The sequence below is a fragment of the Dipteris shenzhenensis genome, chromosome 10 (assembly GCF_047967505.1).
Source record: "Dipteris shenzhenensis isolate YYH24624 ecotype China chromosome 10, Dip_SZ_1.0, whole genome shotgun sequence".
Lineage (NCBI taxonomy): Eukaryota > Viridiplantae > Streptophyta > Polypodiopsida > Gleicheniales > Dipteridaceae > Dipteris > Dipteris shenzhenensis.
Genome location: NC_141605.1, coordinates 55424156 through 55451087, shown reverse-complemented (window position 1 = coordinate 55451087; position 26932 = coordinate 55424156). Strand labels below are relative to the sequence as shown.

Below are 26932 nucleotides of genomic sequence, written 5' to 3'. Positions count from 1 at the left end.
TCTCTTCCCGGGAGGAAGGAGGAATCCTCCGAAGAGAGCTTCTGAAACTAGCCCAAGCTTTCAGAATGGCAACCATGAGAGGGGATGAAGGTGATCTGAGGTGTGCTGAGGTGAAGATCCATCTAACACTGCTCATCCAGTCTCCTCCTGAGGAAGGTGTGCACCTCTGTATGCTGCTGATAAGAAAGTCCTTCCACGGTTCCTGTCCTGGCATAAGTCCTCGCACCACTATCTTGCAAAGTAAGGCTCTGCACTGTAAATCTGGATCAATAATATTGAGACCCCCATCCTGAGTAGGGAGGATGAGGGTCTCCCAAGCCACTCTGGCTAAGGCATCTGCTGTGCCATCAAGCCCACTCCAGAGAAAGTTCCTGATCGGTCTTCTGAGCTGAATGATGCAGTCCCTGGAACGGCACCAACATGAACAAATAAACCAGGCCGTGGCCAAGAGGACCTGGTTGACCACCACAACTCTAGAGGCAAGATCCAGCTTGGCTGAGCTCCATTGGCTGAGCTCCAAAAGAGAAGCTTCCTTCTGATGCTCTCCAACACGGGAGCAAACTGCTGCGTGGTAGAAATACCCAAGCCGACCTGGCAGCCCAAATACCTGATAGGCACACCCCTCTGAACCCAAGTGAACCCTATGTCAAGTCCCCAAACTGGAGTGTCCTCATCACTGATCCAAAAGCCATTGGATTTATGCCAATTTATGTGCGCCCCTGCCGCCAAGCAAAATAAATCCAATGCTGTCCTGAAAGAAGTCAATGTCTGTGGAGAGGCATCCAAATAAATCGCTGTGTCATCAGCCAACTCACTGTCAAGCAGCTCCTCTTCTCTTCTGATAGGAAGTCTCAGCCCAAAGATGTCAGCTTGAGATCTAACATAGATGCTCATAGCTTCGGCCACGAATAAAAAAAGAAAAGGAGCAAGGGGGCATCCCTGACGGACTGATCTCGAAATCTGAAATCTCTCACCCCTTACCCCACCAATAAGTACCTGGCTATGGGCTGATCTGTACAAAGAGGAAACACCTCTGATCCAAACATCAGTGAATCCAAAGCGTAGAAGGGTGCCCTCCAAAAAACTCCAATCTACTCTGTCATAAGCTTTTTCAAAATCCAACAGTAGAATGGCAAGATTCTGGCCACTCTGCATGGCCCACTCTGAAGCTTCCCAGAAAGAAAAAATGTTATAAAAAATACTTCTGCCATGCACAAATCCCGTCTGAGTGTCGTGGATAAGATCAGGGAGAAGTGGCTGCAATCGGAGGCTGATAGCCTTGGCCAGAATCTTGTAACAAGTCCCCAGAAGTGTGATAGGCCTCCACTGGGACAATAAATTTCTGCTACCTCCTTTTGGGATAAGGTGGATGAGGCCCTCTGTAAGCGATTCAGGCATCTCGCCAGAGTCCCAAATGGCCTGCATGGCTGAAGTAATATAGTCTCCAATCATATCCCAAAATGCAATGAAAAAGGACGGGGTGAGGCCATCTAAACCTGGGCACTTGCCCTTGTGAAGGGCTGAAAGTGCAGTCCTGAACTCTGTGTTGGTGAAAGGTGCGTCAAGTAGAACCTGCATATCCGGATTCACCAACACTGGGATACTCTGCCAAATAGCCTGTCTAGCATCCTCTATATCGTGTGTCTCAGGATCAGCAGTAAGGAGGGTGGCATAGAAATCTGAAGCTATGCGTAAGACGTCATCTGGCTCTGTCTGCAAAACCCCATGTGAGTCAATAAGCTAAGATACACTCTCTCTACTATGTCTAGGGCCAAGAGTAGAAAAAAAGTGCTTATTGACTCTACCACCCATCTGAATCCATAAGGACTCCCGTGCATGAAAGGCATACTCTGCTCTCTGATCAAGCAATAACTGCAGATGAGCCCTCGCTGCAGCAAGGCGCTCCTGAATCCAAGCATCTGAAGGCCGTTTCTGCTCTTCCCTCTGCAAAGCTGCTAACTGCTGGCGAACACCAATCTCACGTCTGAGAATATCTCGTCTTCTGGTAGAAGCAACTGAGCAGTAAAAGTCGCTAATACCAGAGAGGGCAGCGGCTAAATGTGAAGGATGTGGCTGCCCTCCCTGGACATGAGCAAACCATATCCGTAGGGCTGCCTCTGTAAGGTCCTCCTCTGTGTAAAAGGCATCTGGAATCCTGATGCTGGCAGATCGGCCTCTCAAGTGAGGCTCTGAGATAGCCAGAACAACAGGGAAATGGTCTGAGGTGGAAACCCCCGCAGCAATGCATACCGATCCACCTCTGTCTAGTGCCCAGTCATCTACATAAAATCTGTCAATGCGTGCATGAATAGGCATCTGTTGCCTCCTGTTCGACCAAGAGAACAGGAGGGACTGTGGCTGAATAAGAAAGGCATCATCACACCAAGTATCTCTGCCACAGAAATGGAAAAGGAAGGCATCCCAAGCTGCTCTCTCCAAAGAGTGAAGTCCGCCTTCTCTACCCCCTTTTTTGTCTGAAGGTAACTCGACCATGTTAAAGTCACCTCCAATCACCCAAGAATCCACAATGGGGGCCCAGGAGAGCAAAGTCTTCCACATAAGGACACGTTCCCCTCTAATGTTGGAGGCATATAGGTTGAGGAAGCCAACCTTACGCCCTCCAATCAAAAGAATAATCCACTGAGCTCTAGAGGGGATAATGACTCCGTGCCCAACAACTAAGGGGAGAACCGAATGCGAAACTGAAATAGAAGTGCCACCCCTAGTGCCCAAAGCAGGCGACCAAAAAGTATGTCCTGAAAGCAACTTGCCTGACAATCTCTATAATCCAGCTTGTGCTCTTGAATAAATAATATATCAATGGGACCCCCAGTAACACCTGGATGAAGCTGATCCCGGATCAGCTGTCTACGGCGGCGATGTGGGATGCCACCTAGGCCCTGTATGTTCCAATTGATAATCCTCATCGACGGGAGGATGTAGAGTGGAACACCTTACCCGACCTAGTGGCGGAAACAAACCCCTCAACAGGGGAAGACCTCCTGCTCGAGGAAGGAGGGAAGGAACCCAGTGGAGGAAAGTCAATAGGGGAAAGAATCCTGGCACCTGAAGAAGAAGCCCTGTTAACAGGAAATCCAACCACTGGCTCCCCAAAAGTAGCGGGCACAAACTCCTCCTCTGGGAAATCTGAACTCTCTGCCAAGGCTGAAAACGAGTTCCTGTGGAGCAATCCAGACACCGGAGTACGAAGGATCCCTTGTGAGGGAAGAGGATCAACAGTGTAAGCTATCCCCTTCCCCCTGTCCAAGGGAGGGAGTGAGGAAGGCTCTCTACCCGGTGTCTGCCCAGTCGCGGAAATCTCTCCGTCCTCAAGAGGAACATCTGGCAGTGCTGGATCTAAGGAAGAAGCTGCAACTGGGGAGGAGGTCGAAGCTTTAGCGTCTCGGACTGTGCAAGGTGGGACAGGAAGGACAGCTCGAGGTGAAGCAGAGTCTACTAAGGTACCCTCGTGAACTGAAGGAGGGACCTGCACACGTACTGGAACCCACTGTAAAGCGTCGCGTGTGCCTGAGGGAGGTGGGGGTCGAGGAGCAGGTGAAGGACCTGTACCACCCCCCTGACGAGGCCGAGGAATAGGTACTGTACCTGTACCACCACCTGACTGAGCAGGACCGCCACGTGAAGAACGAGGAGCAGGAGCTGGACCTGTACCACCCCTCTGTCGAGGTCGAGGGGCAAGTGCCGGGTCTAATCCCCCCCCCTGTCCCCCCTGTCGATGCCCTGAGGCGGTAGCTGTACCAGAGGGCTTCTTAGGCCTTTTCTTCTTCCTGGGACAATCCCTGGCAAAGTGTCCCGAGGTCCTGCAAATCCTGCATTGGTCCTGCCTGCCTGAAATCTCCACTCTCTGGCGAAAAAAGGAACCATCCGGGCGCTGTATCATGACGTGGTCCATCTCGAGGTTAGGATCCTTGCAAAGGACCCTAACTCTAGGAACCCCATCAGCCTTGGTTGCCTCTGCTGCAGTCAATGGCAACCCACGGAGGGGTGGGATCTCAGCAACTGCGCCAAAATGCTCCCCAATAACAGAAAGAAGTCGATGGTAAACCTGGGGAAGCCCGGGGAACCTGATGAAGAGCGAGAAGAACTTCTTATCTGCCTCTACTGGGTCGAAACCAAGGTGAAAGGCTTCAAAGAAGATCTTCCTGTGTCCCAGGTGTAAAAACTCGGCCTTGAGCACAGTGCTCGCAGCCTCTGGAGTGTCAAAAACAACCTGGAAAAAACCTCGTCCCAGAAGGCGAACATCTACCAATCGAGGAGCGAGGTCTGGGGGGAGAGCCGCAAGCATCCAGTCTCTGGCTTGGGATCTGGAAGGGTGAGACCCGAAGATGCGTGCTAGCAAAGTGGTAGAGCACTCAATCTCTACATCCTTCTTGAGCTGCTGCAACTCGTCTTTAGAGAAAGTGATAGTTTTCGCGGCCGGTGGAGATGGAGTAGGATTGGCTGACGGAGAATCCATCGCCAATCAAGGTGAGGAGGCCGACTCGAACAGAAAAAAAAAAGCTCCTTCCGTTCCAAAAAAGCTGCGAGGGGCAAGGGAGGGGAAAGGAGGCTAAGAGGAAGCAGGGGGGAAGGGGAGGGAAGGAGGAGAGGGGCTGGGGCTGAGAGGGGAGAGGGGCAAGCTGAGAGGGAGGGAGGGGCTGAGAGGGGAAAGGAGAGGAGAAGAAAGGGAGGAGTGAGAGGAAGAGAGGGGGCGGGAGAGCAAGCAGGGAGGGGGCGGGACCAGGGGAGGGGGCGGGACAGCAAGGGGGAGGGGGCGGAGGCAGGGAGAGGGAGCGGAGCAGCAGGGGGGAAGGGGCGGAGGCAGGGGGGAGAGGGGGAGCAGCAGGGGGGAGGGGGCGGAGGCAGGGAGAGGGGGCGGAGCAGCAGGGGGGAGGGGGCGGAGGCAGGGAGAGGGGGCGGGACAGCAAGGGACAGGGGGGAGCAGCAGGGGGGAGGGGGCGGAGGCAAGGAGAGGGGGGGGAGCAGCAGGGGGGAGGGGACGAAGGCAGGGAGAGGGGGCGGGACAGCAGGGAGAGGGGGCGGGACAGCAGAGGGAGGGAGCGAGGGACAGGCAGGGGGAGGGGGCGGAGCAGCAGGGGGGGAGGGGGTGGAGCAGCAGGGAAGGGCTAGGGACAGGCTGAGGGGGGAGAGAGACGGGCTGAGGGAGGGGGAGCAGCAGGGGAACGGGGAGGAGCAGCAGCGAGATTGATTTGGATGGGGATAGCCAGGATCTTCAGTCACTTTGCCCATTCCCCACTCTTTATGACTTGGGGCTCGGTGGCTTGGCTTTCTCTTAAAGGACCTCAGGTTTTCTATGAGGGACTTGACTCCTCCCGGGCCATTTCGGTTCGACGTCATCGGGTTGAGCTCTGCTCGTTGGATGTGGTTCCACACCGTCCTTTTACAGCTGTACATGCCTCTGTGGATACTTCTTGGGAGATTATAGCGAGCATAGCAGCCTGGCATATCTGGAGATCCAGATGCACAGAGGCTATGGAGGGTACTCAGGTTCATCCCTCGCACACATTGGCTAGTATCTGGACAGACATCGTACACACTCTGATGGCCGTATGGACGGGTATGCAGGGGGACTCCCGTGCAGCCTCAGTTAGGAGGGCTTCTTTCTTCAGGGAATGGAAGGATTCTCCTTTCTTCTCTGAATCTACTACAGGGTTGAGATGGCACTTTCAGCCTCAACCTTGGTTTCTTTCCACCTCACTCTGAGGGGGTTTTTTATTATCCTCATGATTTCATGATGTATTCCGCTTTGAGCTTGCTCTCACGGGTTTTTGTTCTTACTTAATAGAAGTCTTTTTCATGGAAAAAAAAAATTCATTTTATGAACACCTATGCATATGGGATAGCTCCCAATATGACACGTGGCATCCATAGGACTCACTAGACTATAAAACACCCCCTAGACACCTAGTGCACTCATTTTTTACTCACTTTGGCTTCATATTCCAACACCCCTCCATGAAGGCAAGGTGAGACACTACCTAACCCCAAAACCCTAAACCCTAAACCCAAACCTCTAAACCCTAAACCCACTGGAATGGAACCAAGAACATAACATGACAATGACGGTCTAAGGTGAGGGACTATTGGAATGGAACCAAGAACAGAACATGACAATGACGGTCATCAAACTGTGCACCCTATGTAACTCAGAGGCTAAAGTCTGAGCGTGTTCAAAGGTTGATACAAGCACTCTCATGGCTTGAGACTCAACATGCTCAGAGGCTCACATTATAGCATGGCTACATGACCAGCTCATAGGTCTAGGAATACACCAACATCCTGGCAGGCCTGATAACTAGACCTATCAAAGCCAATACATGGCTCTCACAATACATCCCCCTCTAAACCTATCAAAGCAATACATGGCTCCAACTGTGCATCCCCTCCTGGCTCTAGGGGCTAATGAGAGACATGGAACCACACACCAAAACAAAATAGGAAAATACATCTTTTTAGGAGGACTATCCAGGTTAGAGAACCTTTGACTCAACACACATGATTTATTTGCATTCATTTTGGGGGACAACCTAGGGCAGAGTACCCTTGACTCAAACAAGAAAGTAGTAAATATATATTTCATTCATTTTATGCATAGCAAGGGCAGAGAACCCATAAGCCCGAAGTAGCTCCGCACAAGAGTGTGCACATCCTGATGGAAAGAGGTATGTCGGTGGTGAAGAACCAGGCGAGAATGCCCTCGAATGATGTGTCAATGAAGGCCTTAGGAGCAGCTACCAAGGGAGATCACGTCATGACTCTCAATGTGCTGATCAGAGAGTCACCGAATGCATAGAAGCGGCTCAAAAAAATGAGCGAAAGTGCTTAAGGGAGCTGCCCAAATCACTGTTGGAGGTCATGGGAGTCCAAATCTGAGAAAAAAATGCCTAAAAATAGCCTAAAACTGCTCGGAATTGCCTTCTGACAAGTTATACGGACTCCTGGCACTGTCGCGCATCCGCCTGTAGATGTCCGTATGGATATCCGTACAGCTGTACGGACAAGAAAGGCGAAAAAAAATTTCCCCTCGAAAAGGTGCAGGACAGGGTCATTTATGTTTGGGAAGTGCCAAAATTTCAAAAAACGTAGAAATTGGACCTCAAAAGGTCAAAAAACAGCCACTAGATTGAGGAGAACCACGAACTGATGCGGGAGTGAGCTGAACTCACAAACGAGGACCGCGGAGTACTTGATGACGAGGAACCATGGCGAGGCTAAGGAACGGGAGGTTCTACCTTAGAGGAGAGGGGAGCTTCCATTTGTGGGCTTCTCTCATCCTCTAGATAGAGCAAGAAGAAGGGGAAGGTAGGAAGGGAGGCTCTGATACCACATGAAGGAACATGGTAGAGAGAGGGGGAGAGAGAGGATAGGCTAGGGAGAGAGGAAGTGATACTCAAAAAGAGACATAATGAAATGGAAATGAAATGACGAGCAATGAACAAAAATGAGAGTACTCACATGTAGACCAAAGAGCTTGTAGCTTGATACTTGATTGATTTGATACTAGACAAGTACAACTCTTATATAAGAGAACACATACACATATGAACACCTATGCATATGGGATAACTCCCAATATGATACGTGGCATCCATAGGAGTCACTAGACTATAAAACACCCCCTAGACACCTAGTACACTCATTTTTTTTAATTTTTATTTTTCAAGAAAGAGACTTCTATTAAGTAAGAGAAAAAACCCACAAGAGCAAGCTCAAAGCGGAATACATCATGAAATCATGAGGATCATTAAACCCCCTCAAACTGAGGTGGAAAACAACCAAGGCTGAGGCTGAAAGTGCCACCTCAACCCTGTAGGAGTCTCAGAGAAGAAAGGAGAATCCTTCCATTCCCTGAAGAAAGAAGCCCTCCTAGCTGAGGTTGCACGGGAGTCTCCCTGCATACTCGTCCATATGGCCATCAAGGTATGTATGATGTTTGTCCAGATACTAGCCAATGTGTGTGAGGGATGAACTTAAGTTGCCTCTGTGCATCTGTCTCTCCAGATATGCCAGGCTGCTATGCTCGCTAGAATCTCCCAAGGTATCCATAAAGGCATGTACAGCTGCAAAGGGAAGGTGTGGTATCACATCCAAAGAACATGACTCAATCCCTGATGATGTCGAATCGAAATGGCCCGAGAGGAGTCAAGAATCTCATAGAAGTCCTGAGGCCCTGTAAGAGAAAGCCAAGCCACTGAGTCCCATGTCATAAAGAATGGGGAGTGAGCAAAGTGATTGAAAATCCTAGCTACCCACATCCAAATCATCCTCGCCTGTTTGCAATCCCATAAGCAATGCTGAATCGTCTCCAAAGCATAGAGACAACGAGGGCAAGTAGGGTCTGGATCTCCAAAGGTTCACTACAATCCCACCATGGATAGAAAGCCAAAAGAAAAGAGTGATCTTTCTTTTCTTGTGGGATTTCCAGAGTCTCTTCCAAAAGCACCTCTGCAAATCCGCAGTGATATCAAATGCCTCCCAATGAGGAACTCTAGAAGGTCTCCAACCTCTACTACTGAGCTGGAATCTCCTGGCATTACTGACCGTGTAATGAAGGAAGGGGATGCTCTTCTCTCGATGCCCTGCGTCAATCCACTCTCACTCGCCAGGGTCCCACTGCAAATACCTAATGGGAACTCCCCTGTAGAGCCAAAGTCTCCAAGATCCGGTGGAGAGAAGCCGGGGGTCTGGGTCTAGGAACCGCTGATCCCTGCACCAAAAGACCTACAACCCTGATAGGCTGAAAAGCAGACTCAAGATGTCCTCTGTGGACCTGAACAATCTGCCACCAATGCACACCAAAAACAAAAGCATCCTCATGTGCATCTTGAAAGGCCAAAACCTGAAGAGGAACACTGCCTCTCGTAAAAGCACCTGCCCAAGTGAAGCAAGTGAGAGGCATATCATTTGTGTCTACCCAATCCGTTGGAAGGGCTGCCTCAATCTGTAAGATCCTCCCTGCACTCCCTCTGAGATGTCCTGTCAACTGAGATTTGGTCTCCTATGGAAGCCTGCGGAAAGCTTTCCATGACCCCAATGATGAGGCGGGTCCCCTCTCCCACCTGGACCACTGCATGTAGAGTGAAGCACCAAGTGGTCTTCCAAGATCATCCAATATTTTGTCATTACACATGATTGGTTGCCTATAAATCTCTTCACGAGAGGAAGGGGAAATCCTCCGAAGAGTACGAAATTGGCCCATGCTTTCAGTATGGCAACCATGAGAGGGGACGAACGTGATCTGAGGTGCGCTGCGGTGAAAATCCACCTAATACTGCCCATCTAGTCTCCTCCTGAAGAAGGTGTGCACGTCTGTATATGCTGCTAATAAAAAATGCCTTCCACAGCTCCTGCCTTGGCATAAGTCCCCGCACCACCATCTTGCAGGGTAAAGCTTTGCACTATAAATCTGGATCAATAATATTGAGACCCCCTTCCTATGTAAGCCACCCTGGCTAACGCATCTACTGTGCCGTCAAGCCCACTCCAATGAAAATTTATGATCGGTCTCCTGAGCTGAGTGATGCAATCCCTAGAACGGCACCAGCATGAACAAACAAACCAGCAGGCCGTGGCCAAGAGGACCTGGTTGACCACCACAACTCTAGAGGCAAGATCCAGCTTGGCTGAACTCCAAAAAAGGAGCTTCCTCCTGATGCTCTCCAACACGGGAGCAAACTGCTGCGTGGAAGAAGTACACTCATTTTTGACTCACTTTGGCTTCATATTCCAATATTGTTTTCTTATGTCTTGCATGATGTACTTCTCCCTTGAGCTCTTCTCTCGGAGTTTCATTCATACTTAATAGAAGTCTTTTCTTTTCTTTTCAAATTGCCAAGAAGTTTGAAGCTCTTCTTTAGGTAGTAGTGGCTTGGTGTAGTATAAATCCAACAAAAGAAATACCTGAGTAAGAAAGCATCATGTGTCGAGTCAAAGGTACTTGCTGGAGAACATTCCTAATTTTGTACGCTTGTAATTTTCACATTGAGTGCCCATAATAATCTATACTTCAAAATTTGTGCACTCCTGAACATTTATGACTCCTATCTCGATGGACTTCTTTGGAGCAAAGAAATCTTCTACGGATTGGAAAGGAGTGTAAGAGGCCTTGATAAGGAGATGAGCTGTAGGGAGTCCAAGTTAAGTAGAGCCCACAATGGGGTGAGTGTTGAGAAATAGATGATCATAGCATCCAATACCAATGGGTCTATGTAAACCTAAGTGGAGTGGGCTTGCTAAGGTTCTAGTTACATGCTATGCCTATGACAAATGTAGGGTGCTATGTGGCAACTAATTGTAATGAGTTCCTTGCATGTGAGACACTTGGAGGCGGAGTGCTTAGTGTAGGAGGACAAGTGGATTCTTCCTCTTGTCTAGTTAAAGTCTTGTATATGAGTGTGTCGTGGCTCATCCTTGTTGTTTTCAGAAATGAGACATCTTTGTGAGTTGTATCCTCTTTGTGATCAAAACACTTTGTGTTTCTTTGTGACATATTTCTCTCATGATAATTCCACATTCTACGCAGTTTCCCTCTTTATTTTATCATGGTATTAGAGCCTACTATGGTTCCTTTCTAGTGTTCTTTCCTAGAGAAAGAAAGAAAGAAATATTAACATCCACAGGAGACCTCACGGGTCTATGGGACAAAATGCACACCAAAATCATCAACAACAGTTAGAGACTGAGAGGCTATGGGAGAGTACAGTAAGTCAGCCCCAAATTATATAGCATAATTACATTCAAGTACTATATTAAGGGTGGTCTGAATAACATCAGTTTAAGACTGAGAGTCTTTGGGGTTAGGTTTGAAATCTCTAATGAGTGCTTGCCTGTCTCGATAAACCGCCCATTTACCTTCTTTCCTTGCTTCTTTCACTTTGATAAGTTCATTTGCCCTTTGTTTGAGTTGGGTTGGAGTGATCTCTTTAGATATCCAAATCCTAGTACCCTTGAGCTTGTTGGTTTGTCCAAGGATCTTGGTTCTTAAAATCCTTTCTTTGAACCAAATATGTGCTTGGTTTCCCTTTCGAGTGATAAGACTTATGTCCTTTTCATCCCAACCGATTTGTGGCATTGACTTCTTGAGTTGGGTAATCTTTTCCTCATCAATGCATTCCTCTTCCTCTTCCATTTCAAAATAGCTAAGGCAATTATCTTGCAATCCCCCAATATGTAAAATCTTATTTTCTCTGCTTTGGAGACTATTCAGCATTGCTTATGGGATTGCAGCAGGCGAGGATGATTTGGATGGGGGTAGCTAGGATTTTCAGTCACTTCGCCCACTCCCCATTCTTTATGACATGGGGCTTAGTGGCTTGGCTTTCTCTTACAGGGCCTCAGGTATTCTATGAGAGACTTGACTCCTCTCGGGCCATCTCGATTCGACGTCATCAGGTTGAGTCCTGTTCGTTGGATGTGATACCACACCTTCCTTTTGCAGCTATACATGCCTCTGTGGATACCTCTTAGGAGATTCTAGCGAGCATATCTTCCATAGTTCAAGAGGCACACAGGGACCCCGGACCACATGTGTTGCTGCATGATGATGGTTCCATTCTGGTACATAAGCTAGTCGCTGGCCTACTAACCCAGACTCATCAGGACTCTCTTCCCTCTCCGGTATCATCTTGCAGCATATAGCTCCAGATCAGCCACATGGTGCTTGCTGAGAGTATTGAGCAAACTCGTTGCTCTTTGCGGCCGATTATGGAGCACGTTATTCAGGTTGACATCCATCAATTCGACCTGAATCTAAGTTCATGTGTGTGTTCTACATCTGATACAGTTAGACACTCACTCAGCGTTGTTTCGGGTCCTTGTCACATGCTTCAGCTTGGGTGATATGCAACACTCCCCATAAGATCATGGACAAAAACAAAATCCTACACACCCCCATAGGGCCCTCATGGAATTTTGATGCACTTGACTGGCTTTGTTGTTTCATTTTCAGCCCCAGATTATCTGTAATTACCATGGGGGTTCTTTGTTTATCACATGAGTTTTTTGTTTTGTTTCTGGTGTATCAGCCATACTTACAGAAGTCTCTTTTCTGTTTAAAAAAAAAGTAAAATTCTATATTGAGGGTGAAACATGGAATTTGTGGGCAGATTGTCAATATATCATTATGTGGGATGGACACACAATTTGACTCGATGCTAGCTGTGTATGAAAAGAAAGGGTTAACTATCGGAAACAAAGCAAACCTTGTCAAAATGGCTTGTAACGATGATTTTTGCAATGCACAGTCAAGTTTGTCTATGGTTTTGCTGCAAAAAGGCCATATTTATGTATTTGTAAGTATTCAAAGGAATCTTTTTGTCCGATTCTTCCTCTAATTGCCTGTGAAGTTTTTGTATAAAAGAAAATTTCATTACAGATTAAATTATAGATCAAAAGTTCTTAAGCCTTTCATGAACAAGGTAGGTATCTATAGAGCTTGTGTGAACACACATAGATATCCTAAGTTTTCAAAGCTTCCAATACCCTATAGCTGTGGAATACTAAATGCAAAATTTCATATAGAGTTTAGCAAAACGTAATTGGTATCAAGACCCACGAATTGCTTGAAGAGGTGAGCATCTGCCTAATGCTGTTGAGGTCTAGTACAAATTGCTGTTAGCTTTGATAGCTATTGGTAAACCTTGTGGGAGGGCACTTCATCCTCCTAATGTTCTAGAGTAGTGTGTGTTTTGTGCCACTTGGCAACCTTTCATGCAAGAGACCTACGTGTTGGAAAGGCTTCATGGGGTGTTGGCTATTGAAGGCGGTGAAGGTCTGCTTCCTAACAGTTTGTGGTTGTTCTCCTTCCATGAGAGTTGTTTGAGAGTCATCCCCGGAAATCATTAGAGGCTATGACTCTTGGCAGATTCCTTGATGATGCATGACACCCATGATAGGTTGAATGAGCTGGAGAAAGAAAGAAAGTTGATTAAAGTCTGCTAAAGACCGATGGGTCTATGAGACTGATAGAAAAAACTGATACAAGAGCAAAAGGGTGGATCTACTAAGTGAGCATCCTAACCCATGCTAGAAAACTATGTAGACATAGTCAATGCCACATCATATAGGTCACCATAGTCATAGTCCTAGTCCTCTTTGGCATCATCATACATGTCACCATAGTCATAATCATAGACCTCTCTGGCATCATCATCACCATAACAGATGCGGTATCATACAATACAATGCAGCACATACATGGCATGAAACATCAAGGTACGCCTGGTGATGGGCCAGGCAGTATAGGCAAGAAGCCCGTGATTGATCATTGTCTATGGTTTGGAGAAGTAATCTGTCGTGCCCTGCTGGTGGCTACTCTATGCCGGACGAGCGCCACAGTCACCCCTGTCGACCGTATCCCAGGTCTGAAAATAGATGAGATGTCAGCTAGCACGATCTGTGCATTTGTTCTCCGTCGAGTGTGCTGTGTCTCAGTCTTGGGGTCTTTGCCCCTCCTGCTATCTGTGACCGGAGGGGTAGCATGCTCTAGCTAGAAGAACTCAATGATCACACTCTCAGAAAGCTATCTTGTTGTCTCAGAGCTGATGGCAGGTGTTTCAACATTGGTTCATGTGGTGGTTCTCTCTATGTAAGACTGTTTGCTGTTGCTATCAAAGTTTGTGCGCGTGTCGCCCTCACTTGAGATCTTGTGTGGAGCAGTTCTGTCTGGTATATGCTATGTGTGTTACAGCCTGCATGATATCTACTATAATGCATCGGGTCTCGTCATTTTATGCAGCAAATGTATGTAGTTTTGGCTCCGGCCTGTGTGCTGCCTTTTGTAGCCAGGTACTACTATTGTTGAGTTGTAAGCCTCTGTGGCAGTACTTGCATGCTTGTAGACCTCCACAACAAGCCCTGTAGGGATGCGTGGAGGTCAATTTGTCTTCTAAAAAGAAAGTCGAGTCATTTTATGTCATTGTAGTCTCAGAGTTTTGCTAAGGTTCATTGCCAAACCGGGCTCTACTGCATACTCTTCAAGTTCTAATCCTAACAAGTGGTATCAGGGCCACCTTTCCTTGAGATTGTGTTCAGTAAGTCAATATGGATAGCTGGTCAAGTCTGGTCTCCCAGAAACATCAGTAGTTAGATTTGATGGGAGGAATTTCCCTTTATGACAATTGTTCATTCGTTTGCTTTTCATGTACAAAGGGCTTTGGGGGGTCCTAAAGAAGCCAGCCAACAACAAAAGGCTAGAAAAAATGAATGTTTGGGATTTGAAGAATGAGATATCCCTAGGTCTCCTTGGGTAGGGCTCTATGAGTCAACTATTTTCATCATGTGGACATCTCCAAGACTACAGCCCAGAATTGGAATATCTTAGAAACTTGGTTTGGTTCCAGAATCAAGAATTTGGAGATCATGCTCGAACAGGAACTATTCGGACTTCAAATGGGAGAGAGAATCCCTAGATACACATACCAACAAAATGCAATCCATTGTGAAGCCACTGCAAACATTAGGGATTCGAGTGGAACATGATGCCAAGGCAATACTTGTCACAAGTCTTTTTTTATTTCCCCCTAGAAAAAGGTGATTTCTATCAATGCTCGGAAAAACCTTCTCACAAGTCTTCCACCGATGTATAATGAATTAGTCACTATCTTCAGATTAAATCGTGATGCTTAAATAATCATTTTTGGTGGAAGCGGAGCTGCTGCTCCTCCCCGTGAGCTACTGCCCTCCCCTCTCCCTCTCTCAGCCAGCCCCCTCTCCCTCTCCCTCTCCCTCGCTGCCCCCCCCTCGCTGCTCCTCCTCTCCCTCCCCTCTCGCCAGCCCCCTCTCCCTCTTCCCTCTCCCTCCCTCTCCCCTTCCTCCTCTCTGCCCTCCCTCTCCCCCCCCCGCTACCCCCAACCTCTCCCTCCCCGCCCAACCTCTCCCCCACCCGTCAGCCCCCCCGCCCCCCTTCTCCTCCCCCGTCCCCTCCCCCGTCATCCCTCTCCCTCGCCAGCCCCCCCCGCTGCCCCCCTCCCCGCTGCCCCTTTCTCCTCTCCCCTTCCCCGCTGCCCCCCTCCCCGCTGCCCCTTTCTCCTCTCCCCTTCCCCGCTGCCCCCCTCCCCGCTGCCCCCTTCTCCTCCGCCCTCCCTCTCCCCCGCCAGCCCCCCTGCCCCCTTCTCCTCCCCTGCCCCCCTCCCCTCGCCCTCCCTCTCCCCCCCCGCTGCTCTCCCCCTCCCCGCTGCCCCCTTCTCCTCCGCCCTCCCTCTCCCCCGCCAGCCCCCCAGCCCCCTTCTCCTCCCCTGCCCCCCTCCCTCCCCCACGCTCTCCCCCCCCCCCCCCCCCCTCCCCGCTGCTCTCCCCCCCTAGGTGACCCCCCCCCCGGTGGGAAGGGAAAAAAAAAGAAAAAAAAAAGAGAGAGTTAAAAAAAAAAAAAAAACCTCCTCCCTCTCCCTCCCCGCCCCCTTCCTCCCTATCTCAGCTCCCCACGCCTCCCCCTCAGCCTACCTCCGTCTCCCCTCTCTTTCTCCTTCTTCTTGCCCCTCTCTTTCCCTTCCCTTCCCCTCTCTCCTACCCTCTCTTTCTCCTTCTTCCTGCGCCCGCGTTCAGGGCGTCCTGGGCAGTAGTTTCACGGACGGAGCTTTATCAGTGTTGGAATTGGCCTTTTCACATCGATTGGCGAATGGATCCCTATTCAGCCAATCTCCGTCGACCTCCACCGGCCACGAGAACCGTCATTTTTTCAGAAGACGAGTTGCAGCAACTCAAGAAAGATGTGGAATTAGAGGGCTCCACATCACTTTTCGCCCGCATCTTTGGGTCACACCCTTCCAGATCACAGGCTAGGATGTTGGCGGCGTTACCAGGAGACCTCGCCCCACACCTCAGGGATATTCGACTTTTGGGACGTGGATTCTTCCAAGTGGTTTTCGACTCCCACGAGTCCACAGCCCTTGTTCTCAAAGCTAATCCCCTGGCTTTGGGTTCGAGGAGGATCTTTCTTTTGCCCTACACCTTGGGCTTTGATCCGGTCGACGAGGACAGGCAGGTCACATCACTGTTCATTAGGTTTCCTGGTCTTCCTCAGGTCTACCATCGACTGCTTGCCACTATTGGAGCCACATTCGGAGTGGTCACGGAGATCCCCTCCCTTCCTGGCATGCCTTCTTCCTTGGCAGAGGTAGTCAGTGCAGACGGGGTGCCTCGTGTTAGGGTCATTGTCTCTGACCCTAACATCTCAGATGACCACATTATGCTTCAGCGTCCACACGGCTCTCTTTCGACAGAGAGTCGAGATTTCAGGTAGACAGGGCCAGTGCATGATTTGCAGGACCCTTGGGCACTTTGCTAGAGATTGCCCAAGGAAGAGAAAAAGACCCAAGAGCTCTTCTGGTGCGGCTCCTTCACGTACTACCACGACTGCACCTCCCAGCACCTTGTACCACGCACTCCAGGACCACCAAGAGCAACAGGGCGTAGAGAGAGTGTATCCCAGCTTATTGACTCCCATGGGGTTTTACAGACAGAGCATGATGATGTCTTACGCATAGCTTCAGATTTCTATGCCACCCTTCTTACTGGTGATCCTAAGACACATGATAGAGAGGATGCTAGACAGGCTATTTGGCAGAGCATCCCTGTGTTGGTGAATCCGGGTATGCATGTTCTACTCGATGCACCTTTCACCAACATAGAGTTCAGGATTGCACTTTCAGCCCTTCACAAGGGCAAGTGCCCAGGTTCGGATGGCCTCACCTCATCTTTTTTCATTGCATTTTGGGATATGATTGGAGACTATATTACTTCAGCCCTGTAGGCCATTTGGGACTCTGGCGAGATGCCTGGGTCGCTTACAGAGGGTCTCAATCACCTTATCCCAAAAGGAGGTTGCAGAAATTTAGTGTCCAAGTGGAGGCCTATCACACTTCTGGGGACTTGTTACAAGATTTTGGCCAAGGCTATCAGCCTCCGATTGCAGCCCCTTCTCCCTGATCTTATTCATGACACTCAGACGGGATTTGTGCATGGCAGAAGCATTTTTTATAACATTTTCTCTTTCTGGGAAGCCTCAGAGTGGGCCATGCAGAGTGGCCAGAATCTAGCCATTCTACTTTTGGATTTTGAGAAAGCTTATGACAGAGTAGATAGGGGTTTTTTGGAGGGCACCCTTCTACGCTTTGGCTTTACTGATGCTTGGATCAGAGGTGTTTCCTCTTTGTACAGATCAGCCCACAGCCAGGTACTTATTGGTGGGGTAAGGGGTGAGAGATTTTAGATTTCGAGATCAGTCCGTCAGGGATGCCCCCTTGCTCCTTTCCTTTTTTTGTTCGTGGCCGAAGCTATGAGTATCTATGTTAGATCTCAAGCTGACATCTTTGGGCTGAGACTTTCCATCAGAAGGGAAGAGGAGCTACTTGACAGTGAGTTGACAGATGACACAGCAGTTTACTTGGATGCCACTCCACAGACGCTCACTTCTTTCAGGACAGCATTGGATTTATTTTGCTTGGCGGCAGGGGCGCAGATAAATTGGCATAAATCCAATGGCTTTTGGATCAATGATGAGGACACTCCAGTTTGGGGGCTTGACATAGGATTCACTTGGGTTCACAGGGGTGAGCCTAACAGGTATTTGGGCTGCTAGGTCGGCTTGGATATTTCTACCACGCAGGAGTTTGCTCCCGTTTTGGAGAGCATCGGGAGGAAGCTTCTTTTTTGGAGCTCAGCCAAGCTGGATCTTGCCTCTAGAGTTGTGGTGGTCAACCAGGTCCTCTTGGCTTGGGAGACCCTCATCCTCCCTACACAGGAAGGGGGTCTCAATATTATTGATCCAGATTTACAATGCAGAGCTTTACTTTGCAAGATGGTGGTGCGGGGACTTATGCCAGGGCAGGAACCGTGGAAGGACTTTCTTATTAGCAGCATACAGGGGTGCACACCTTCTTCAGGAGGAGACTGGATGAGCAGTGTTAGGTGGATCTTCACCACAGCACACCTCAGATCACCTTCGTCCCCTCTCATGGTTGCCATTCTGAAAGCTTGGGCCAATTTCAGAAAGCACTCTTCGGAGGATTCCTCCTTCCTCTCGGGAAGAGATTGATAGGCAACCCATCATGTGGAATGACAGTATTTTAGATGATCATGGCAGACCTCTGGGTGCCTCACTCTACATGCAGTGGTCCAGGTGGGAGAGGGGACCTGCATCTTCTATGGGGTCTTGGAAAGCTTTCCGCAGGCTTCCAGAGGAGACCAAATCAAGGTTGACAGGACATCTCAGAGGGAGTGCAGGGAGGATCTTGTAGATTGAGGCAGCCCTTCTAGAGGTTCGGGTAGACACAGATGATATGCCACTCACTTCCTCCACCTGGGCAGGTACTTTTACGAGAGGCGGTGTTCCGCTTCAGGTTTTGGCCTTTCGAGATGCACAAGAGGATGCTTTAGTTTTTAGTGTCCAGGATGGTGGCAGATTGCTCAGGTCCATAGAGGACATCTTGCTTGAGTCTGCTTTTCAGCCTATTAGGGTTGTAGGTCTTTTGGTGCAAGGATAAGATTCAGAGTGGTTCCTAGACCCAGACCCCCGGCTACTCTCCACCGGGTCTTGGAGGCTTCGGCTCTATGGGGGAGTTCCCATCAGGTATTTGTAGTGGGACCCCGGAGAGTGGGAGTGGATTGACACAGGGCATCGAGAGAAGAGCATCCCCTTCTTTCGTTACACGGTCAGTAATGCCAGGAGATATCAGCTCAGTAGTAGAGGTTGGAGACCTTCCAGAGTTCCTCATTGGGAGACATTTGATATCACTGCGGATCTGCAGAGGTGCTTTTGGAGGAGACTCTTGAAATCCCACAGGAATAGAAAGATCACTATCTTCTTTTGGCTTTCTATCCATGGTGGGATTGCAGTGAACCTTTGGAGATCCAGGTTCGGAGCCGACCCTACTTGCCCTCTCGATGCCTCTCTGCTTCGGAGACTATTCAGCATTGCTCATGGGATTGCAGACAGGCGAGGATGATTTGGATGGGGGTAGCCAGGATTTTCAGTCACTTTGCCCACTCCCCATTTTTTAGGACATGAGGCACAGTGGCTTGGCTTTCTCTTACAGGGCCTCAGGTATTCTATGAGAGATTTGACTCCTCTCGGGCCATTTCGGTTCGACGTCATCGGACTGAGTCCTGTTCGTTGGATGTGGTACCACACCTTCCTTTTACAGCTGTACATGCCACTGTGGATACTTCTTGGGAGATTCTAGCGAATTCCACCTCAGTTTTAGTTGCTGATGCTACTTCAATGAGCCTGTAAATGCTACTCGTAATCTACTGCCTACACCTCAGATCTTCTGGCCTTTTTTCGCTCTAGTATGCTACTGATTCCGCCTCAGATTTCAGCCCTTTGCTGCTCCAGGTGCTCATGCTCTAACTGCCCGCTATTCTGCTCCACCTGACGTCACATTCTTTCCACCTTGGAGCTGTCGCCTGCTATGCACTGTATGGAAGGGGTCTCTCGTTTTGAGAACACCCTTGAAGTTCTTTGCCTTTCAATGACCACCTTTGATGACAGGTCTAGCACCTGCTCCTCGGCCTCAATAGGGGGGTGGTACAGGTCCAACACCTGCTCCTCGACCTCCACATGGCGGTCCTCCTTAGGATGGTGGTGGTACAGGTCCAGCACCTGCTCATCAGCCTCGACAAGGGGGTGGTATAGGTCCAACACTTGCTTCTCAACCTCCACATGGCGGTCCTCCTCAAGATGGTGGTATAGCTCCTACTCGCTAGAGTGCTCCTCCACTGAGCGCTCCTTTGATACCGCCACCTTGTACCTCAGATGCCTCACGACCTTCTACCTCAGGGGCACCCGACGCATACCAGTGGGTTTCGGTTCTTGTGTAGATTCCTCCTTCAGTTCACGAAGATACACTAGTGGACTCTGCTTCACCTCGGGCTGTCCCTCCAGTCTCACCTCACACTGTCCGAGACGCTTCAGCTTCGACCTCCTCCCCGGTTGCGGCTTCTCCCCTAGAACTAGCGGTGCCAGACACTCTCCTTGAGGCAGTAGAGATCTCCGTGGCAGCAGACACAGGATCGAGAGCAGTCCTCACTTTGTCCCTTGGATAGGGGGAAGGGGATGGTTTACACTATTGATCCTCTTCCCTCAGAAGGGATCCTTCGCACTCCGGTGTCTGGCTTGATTCAAAGGAACTCATTTTCAGCCCTGGCAGATGATTCAGATTTCCCAAAGGAGGAGTTTGTGCCCTCTACTTTTGGTGAGCTAGTGATTGGGTTTCTAGTTGACAGGGCTTCTTCTTCAAGTGGCAGGGTTCTTTCCCCTATTTATTTTCCGCCACTTAGCTCCATTCCTGGCTCCTCGAGCAGGAGGTCTTCCCCTATTGAGGGGTTTGTTTCTGCCACTAGGTTGGGTAAGGTGTTCCACTCTACATCCTCCCGTCGATGAGGATTATTAGTTGGAACATACAGGGCCTAGGTGGCGTCCCACATCACTGCCGTAGACAGCTGATCCGGGATTAGCTTCATCCAGGTGTTACCGGGGGTTCCATTGATATCTTATTTATTCAGGAGCACAAACTGGATTCTAGAGATTTTGCCAAGTTAGGCAAGTTGCTTTCTAGCCATACTTTTTGGTCGCCTGCCTTGGGTACCAGGGGAGGCACTTCTATTTCAGTTTCGCAGTCGCGATTCTCCCCTTAGTTATTGGACTCCGAGTCATTATTCCCTCTAGGGCTCAGTGGATTATTCTCCTGATTAGAGGGCGTAAGGTTGGTTCCCTTAACCTGTATGCCTCCAATATTAGAGGGGAACGTGTCTTTATGTGGAAGGATTTGCTCTCCTGGGCCCCCATTGCGGATTCATGGGTGATTGGAGGTGACTTTAACATGGTTAAGTTACCATCAGACAAAAAAGGGGGTAGAGAAGGAGGACTTCACTCTTTGGAGAGAGCAGCTTGGGATGCCTTCCTTTTTCACTACTAAGGCAGAGATACTTGGTTGGATGAGGCCTTTCTTATTCAGCCATAGTCCCTCTTGTTCTCTTGGTCGAACAGGAGGCAGTAGATGCCTATTTATGCACGCATTGACAGATTCTATGTAGATAATTGCGCACTAGACAAAGGTGGATCAGTATGCATTGTTGCTAGGGTTTCCACTTCAGATCACTTTCCTGTTGTGCTGGCTATCTCAGAGCCTCACTTGAGAGGCCGCTCTACTAGCATCAGGATTCCGGATGCCTTGTACACAGAGGAGGACCTTACAGAGGCAGCCTTGCAGATAAGGGTGGGTAGCCATTTCCATCACGTGTAGCTGCTGTCCTTTCTGGTATTAGCGACTTCTACCTCTCAGTTGCTCGTACCAGGAGACGAGATATTCTCAGACGTGAGATTAGTGTTCGCCAGCAGTTGGTAGCTTTGCAGAGGAAAGAGCAGAAACGGCCTTCAGATGCTTGGATTTAGGGGTGCCTTGCTACAGCAAGGGCTCATCAGCAGATATTGCTTGAGAAGAGAGCAGAGTATGCCTTTCATGCACGGGAGTCCTTCTGGATTCAGATGGGTTGCAGAGTCAATAAACACTTTTTCTCTACTCTTGGCCCTAGACATAGTAGAGAGAGTGTATCCTAGCTTATTGACTCACATGGGGTTTTACAGACACATCCAAATGATGTCATGCGCATAGCTTCAGATTTTTATGCCGCCCTTCTTACTGCTGATCCTGACACACGGGATAGAGAGGATGCTAGACAGGTTATTTGGCAGAGCATCCCTTTGTTGGTGAAACCGGATTTGCATGTTTTGCTTGATGCACCTTTCACCAACATAGAGTTCAGGACTGCACTTTCAGCCCTTCACAAGGGCAAGTGCCCAAGTTCGGATGGCCTTACCCCTTCTTTTTTCATTGCATTTTAAGATATGATTGGAGACTACATTACATCAGCCATGCACAAATCCCGTCTGAGTGGGCCAGGCAGAGCGGCCAGAATCTAGCCATTCTACTCTTGGATTTTGAGAAAGCTTATGACAGAGTAGATTGGGGTTTTTTGGAGGGCACCCTTCTACGTTTTGGTTTTATTGATGCTTGGATCAGAGGTGTTTCCTCTTTGTACATATCAGCCCATAGCCAGGTACTTATTGGTGGGGTAAGGGGTGAGAGATTTCAGATTTCTAGATCAGTCCGTCAGGGATGCCCCCTTGCTCCTTTTCTTTTTTTGTTCGTGGTCGGAGCTATGAGTATCTATGTTAGATCTCAAGCTGACATCTTTGAGCTAAGACTTCCCATTAGAAGGAAAGAGGAGCTACTTGACAGTGAGTTGGCAGATGTCACAGTAGTTTACTTGGATGCCACTCCACAGACGCTCACTTCTTTCAGGACAGCATTGGATTTATTTTGCTTGGCGGCGGGGGCGCAGATAAATTGGCATAAATCCAATGGCTTTTGGATCAATGATGAGGACACTCCAGTTTGGGGGCTTGACATAGGATTCACTTGGGTTCAGAGGGGTGTGCCTATCAGGTTTTGGGTTGCCAGGTTGGCTTGGATATTTCTTCCACGCAACAGTTTGCTCCCAAGTTGGAGAGCATCAGGAGGAAGCTCCTTTTTTGGAGCTCAGCCAAGCTGGATCTTGTTGCCTCTAGAGTTGTGGTGGTCAACCAAGTCCTCTTGGCCACGGCCTGGTTTGTTTGTTCATGCTGGTGCCGTTCTAGGGACTGCATCACTCAGCTCAAGAGACCGATCAGAAATTTTCTTTGGAGTGGTCTTGATGGCATAGTAGATGCCTTAGCCAGGGTGGCTTGGGAGACCCTCATCTTCCCTACATAGGAAGGGGGTCTCAATATTAGTGATCCAGATTTATAGTGCAGAGCTTTACTTTGCAAGATGAGGGTGTGGAGACTTATGCCAGGGCAGGAACCGTGGAAGGCATTTCTTATTGGCAGCATACAGACATGCACACCTTCTTCAAGAGGAGATTGGATGAGCAGTATTAGGTGGATCTTCACCACAACACACCTTAGATCACCTTCGTCCCCTCTCATGGTTGCCATTCTGAAAGCATGGGCCAGTTTCAGGAGCACTCTTCAGAGGATTCCTCCTTCCTCTCGTGAAGAGATTGATAGGCAACCGATCATGTGGAATGACAGTATACTGGATGATCATGGCACACCACTTGGTGCCTCACTCTACTTGCAGTGGTCCTGGTGGGAGAGGGGACCCACATCATCTTTGGGGTCTTGGAAAGCTTTCCGTAGGCTTCCAGAGGAGACCAAATCTCAGTTGACAGGACATCTCAGAGGGAGTGCAGGGAGGATCTTGCAGATTGAGGCAGCCCTTCCAGCGGATTGGGTAGACACAGATGATATGCCACTCACTTGCTCCACTTGGGCAAGTACTTTTACGAGAGATGGTGTTCCTCTTCAGGTTTTGGCCTTTCGAGATGCACATGAGGATGCTTTAGTTTTTAGTGTGCAAGATGGTAGCAGATTGCTTAGGTCCACAGAGGACATCTTGCTTCAGTCTGCTTTTCAGCCTATAAGGGTTGTAGGTCTTTTGGTGCAGGGATCAGATTCAGAGTGGTTCCTCGACCTAGACCCCTGGCTGCTCTCTATCGGATCTTTGAGGCTTTGGCTCTACGGGGGAGTTCCCATTAGGTATTTGCAGTGGGACCCTGGAGAGTGGGAGTGGATTGACGTGGGGCATCGAGAGAAGAGCATCCCCTTCTTTTGTTACATGGTCAATAATGCCAAGAGATTTCAGCTCAGTATTAGAGGTTGGAGACCTTCCAGAGTTTCTCATTGGGAGACACTTGATATCACTGCGGATCTACAGAGGTGCTTCTGGAGGAGCCTCTAGAAATCCCACAAGAATAGAAAGATCACTCCCTTCTTTTGACTTTCTATCCATGGTGGGATTGGAGTAAACCTTTGGAGATCCAGGTTCGGAGCCGACCCTACTTGCCCTCGTTGCCGGTCTGCTTCGGAGACTATTCAACATTGCTTATGGGATTGCAGACAGGCGAGGATGATTTGGATGGGGGTAGCCAGGATTTTTAGTCACTTTGCCCACTCCCCCTTCTTTATGACATGGGGCTCAGGGGCTTGGCTTTCTCTTACAGGGCCTCAAGTATTCTATGAGAGACTTGACTCCTCTCGGGCCATTTTGATTCGACGTCATCATATTGAGTCATGTTCGTTGGCTGTTGTACCACACCTTCCTTTTGCAGAGCTGTACATGCCTCTGTGGATACCTCTTGGGAGATTCTAGCGAGCATAGCATCCTGGCATATCTGGAGAGCCAGATGCACAGAGGCTTTGGAGGGTACTCAGGTTCATCCCTCACACACATTGGCTAGTATCTGGACAGACACCATACATATCTTGATGGCCGTATGGACGAGTATGCAGGGAGACTCCCGTGTAGCCTCAGCTAGGAGGGCTTCTTTTTTCAGGGAATGGAAGGATTCTCCTTTCTTCTCTGAGACTCCTATAGGGTTGAGGTGGCACTTTTAGCCTCAGCCTTGGTCGTTTCCAACCTCACTTTGAGGGGGTTTTATTTATCCTCATGATTTCATGATGTATTCCACTTTGAGCTTGCTTTCGCGGGTTTTTTCTCTTACTTAATAGAAGTCTCTTTCTTGAAAAAAAATAAAAATAAAGGTTCTCTGCCTTGGATAGTCCTCCTAAAATGATGTTTTTCTTTTCATATCTACGGTGTGTGGCTCCATGTCCCTAATTAGTCCCTGGAGCCAGGAGGGGGATGTACTGTGGGAGGTATGTATTGGGGTATCTAGGATGTTGGTGTATTCCCTAGACCTATGAGCTGGTCATGTAGCCATGCTAAGACATGAGCCTCTGAGCATGTTGAGTGTCAAGCCATGGGAGTAGTTAAATCAACCTTTGAACATGCTCAGACTTTAGCTACATAGGGTGCACAGATTAGTAGTTTTTTTTTTCTTGGTTCCATTCCAATAGTCCCTCACCTTTCCTACATGGGGGGGTGTTAGGACATGGAGTCAATTGAGTGACTTCTAGTGTGTTTTATTGAGTCCTAGAGTCAGTTCTAGACTATTTTATATCTAGGAACGCCACGTGTCATATTGGGAGCTATCCCATCTACATTTGGTACTTAGAGTGTGTGTGTGCCTATCCTATAAAGGCATTGTACTTTCACTCGTCAAATCAATCAAGCCTCAAGCCTCTTTGGTTATGTAAGTACTTTCCTTTGGTTGTTCATTTCTTTCTAAGCATTTTATTTGCTTTCCATTTCCATTTCATTATGTTTGCTATCTAGCCTAGCCTAGCGCCTCCTATCTAGTTCCATCGTGTGGTATCAGAGCCTCCTTTCCTACCTTTCCCTTCTCCATGCTCAATCTAGAGGATGAGGAAGCCCGCAAATGGAAGCCATCCTCTCCTCCATGACTCCATTCCCTCCTTTCTCCCCATCTCTTTCTTCTTGGAGAGCTTTCTTTTTTTTTCCTTTACCTTAGCCTCTCCACGGAGCTGTTGGAGCTGCTGCAAATTTGCCTACTACTGATCTACATCGACGTATGGCTGGTGCTCATGACTACTTCTGATGCTCGCGCTGCCCTTGCTAGCAGCCTTGAAATTCCCGCCAGCTGCTGCCTATGATTCCGCCTCAGTTCCAGTTGCTGATGCCGCTTCAATGAGCCTGTAAATGCTACTCGTAATCTACTGCCTATGCCTCAGATCTTCTGGCCCTTTTTCACTCTAGTATGCTGCTGATTCCGCCTCAAATTTCAGCCCTTTGCTGCTCCAGGTGCTCATGCTCTCACTGCCCGCTATTCTGCTCCACCTGATGTCACATTCTTTCCACCTTGGAGCTGTCGCCTGCTATGCCCTACAATGACTTCTCTTACTTGTGGAAAAGTTCAAAGGGGAGGGATTTCCTACCTGGCAAACGAGGATGCAATTTCTTATGCACGAAGGAGTCTGGGACGTCGTTGAGGAAGACTATGAGGCCACGCTTGATCAGCCACAACGCAAGATGTGGAAGCAGCAAAATGGTAAGGCCATTGCTATCATTGGTCTATGCTTGGCCGACTCACTTGTTCATCATGTGGACTTCAAGAAAACTGCTAAGGAGATTTGGGAGCACCTGGAGAGCCTTTTTCGGTAACAAAAGTACAAAATCCAAAGTGTTTTTGAAATCACAATTTTACAAAATGCAAATGTAGGATAATGATGAGTTCCGTGATCATTTAGCCAAGTTACAATCACTTTTGCAACAACTATCTAGCTCAAAATGTCCACCAGATGATGAGGACAAAATGGCGGTTCTCATGAAAAGTATCGAAGGGGTCTCTCGTTTTGAGAATGGATCATGGTGCTGATTTCTTGTGGGTGCGACCACCTCCGTGGCGTTGGGCCGGCTATCTCATATATGATCACCACATTGGCCTGTGATGGTGGTTGTGGTGGCTATTGGTTTTGCTGGTTATTGCCAAATCTTATAATTGTCAGGCCTCTCTTCAACCGGTGTTTGGTCCATAATGGGCAGTTTGGTATGGGTCTGTGTCCATCTGTTCTCATGCAACAGCCACACTCCTTATCATTTGGACCCCATCCGCTTCTATTTTGGTTTCAGTTTCTTTGCTGATTCCAATTCCTCTATTGGTTCCAATTTCTTGGTTGTCCCCAATTTCCTTAGTGTTGTTGTTGTTGCTACTCCTGTTGGGTAGCCTTTGCTGTATTTTTGCCAATAGCGACCAAATTCGCTCTAGTTGCCAAAGTCTACGGTGGCGCTTGACCCTGATTTACGTGTGCATTCGGGTTGTACCAACATACCTCAATTGGATGGTTCTTTGTGTAAATTTCACAATGAAATTGTGGGCGATTATATGTCATTGCCAACCTTTGCAGTCTCTGATCAACCAACTTCTCGACCTCCCCTGATGTCTAAGCATTCTTGGACTTGGATTTCTCTTCGTTGCCTTCTTCTTCTTCTTTTATTTCTTTTTCTTGTCATCA

General features: G+C 48.7%; 1 protein-coding gene across 1 annotated transcript in view; it reads left to right on the top strand.

The window, feature by feature from the left end:
* The window catches only part of LOC147897998 (uncharacterized), a 267115-nt gene that overhangs the window by 220085 nt on the left and 20098 nt on the right, over nt 1–26932 (top strand). Inside the window, exon 12 of the mRNA XM_087380165.1 lies at nt 12126–12311. Coding sequence (XP_087236291.1) covers nt 12126–12311 — 186 coding nt within the window. The remainder of the gene's footprint in view (nt 1–12125; nt 12312–26932) is intronic.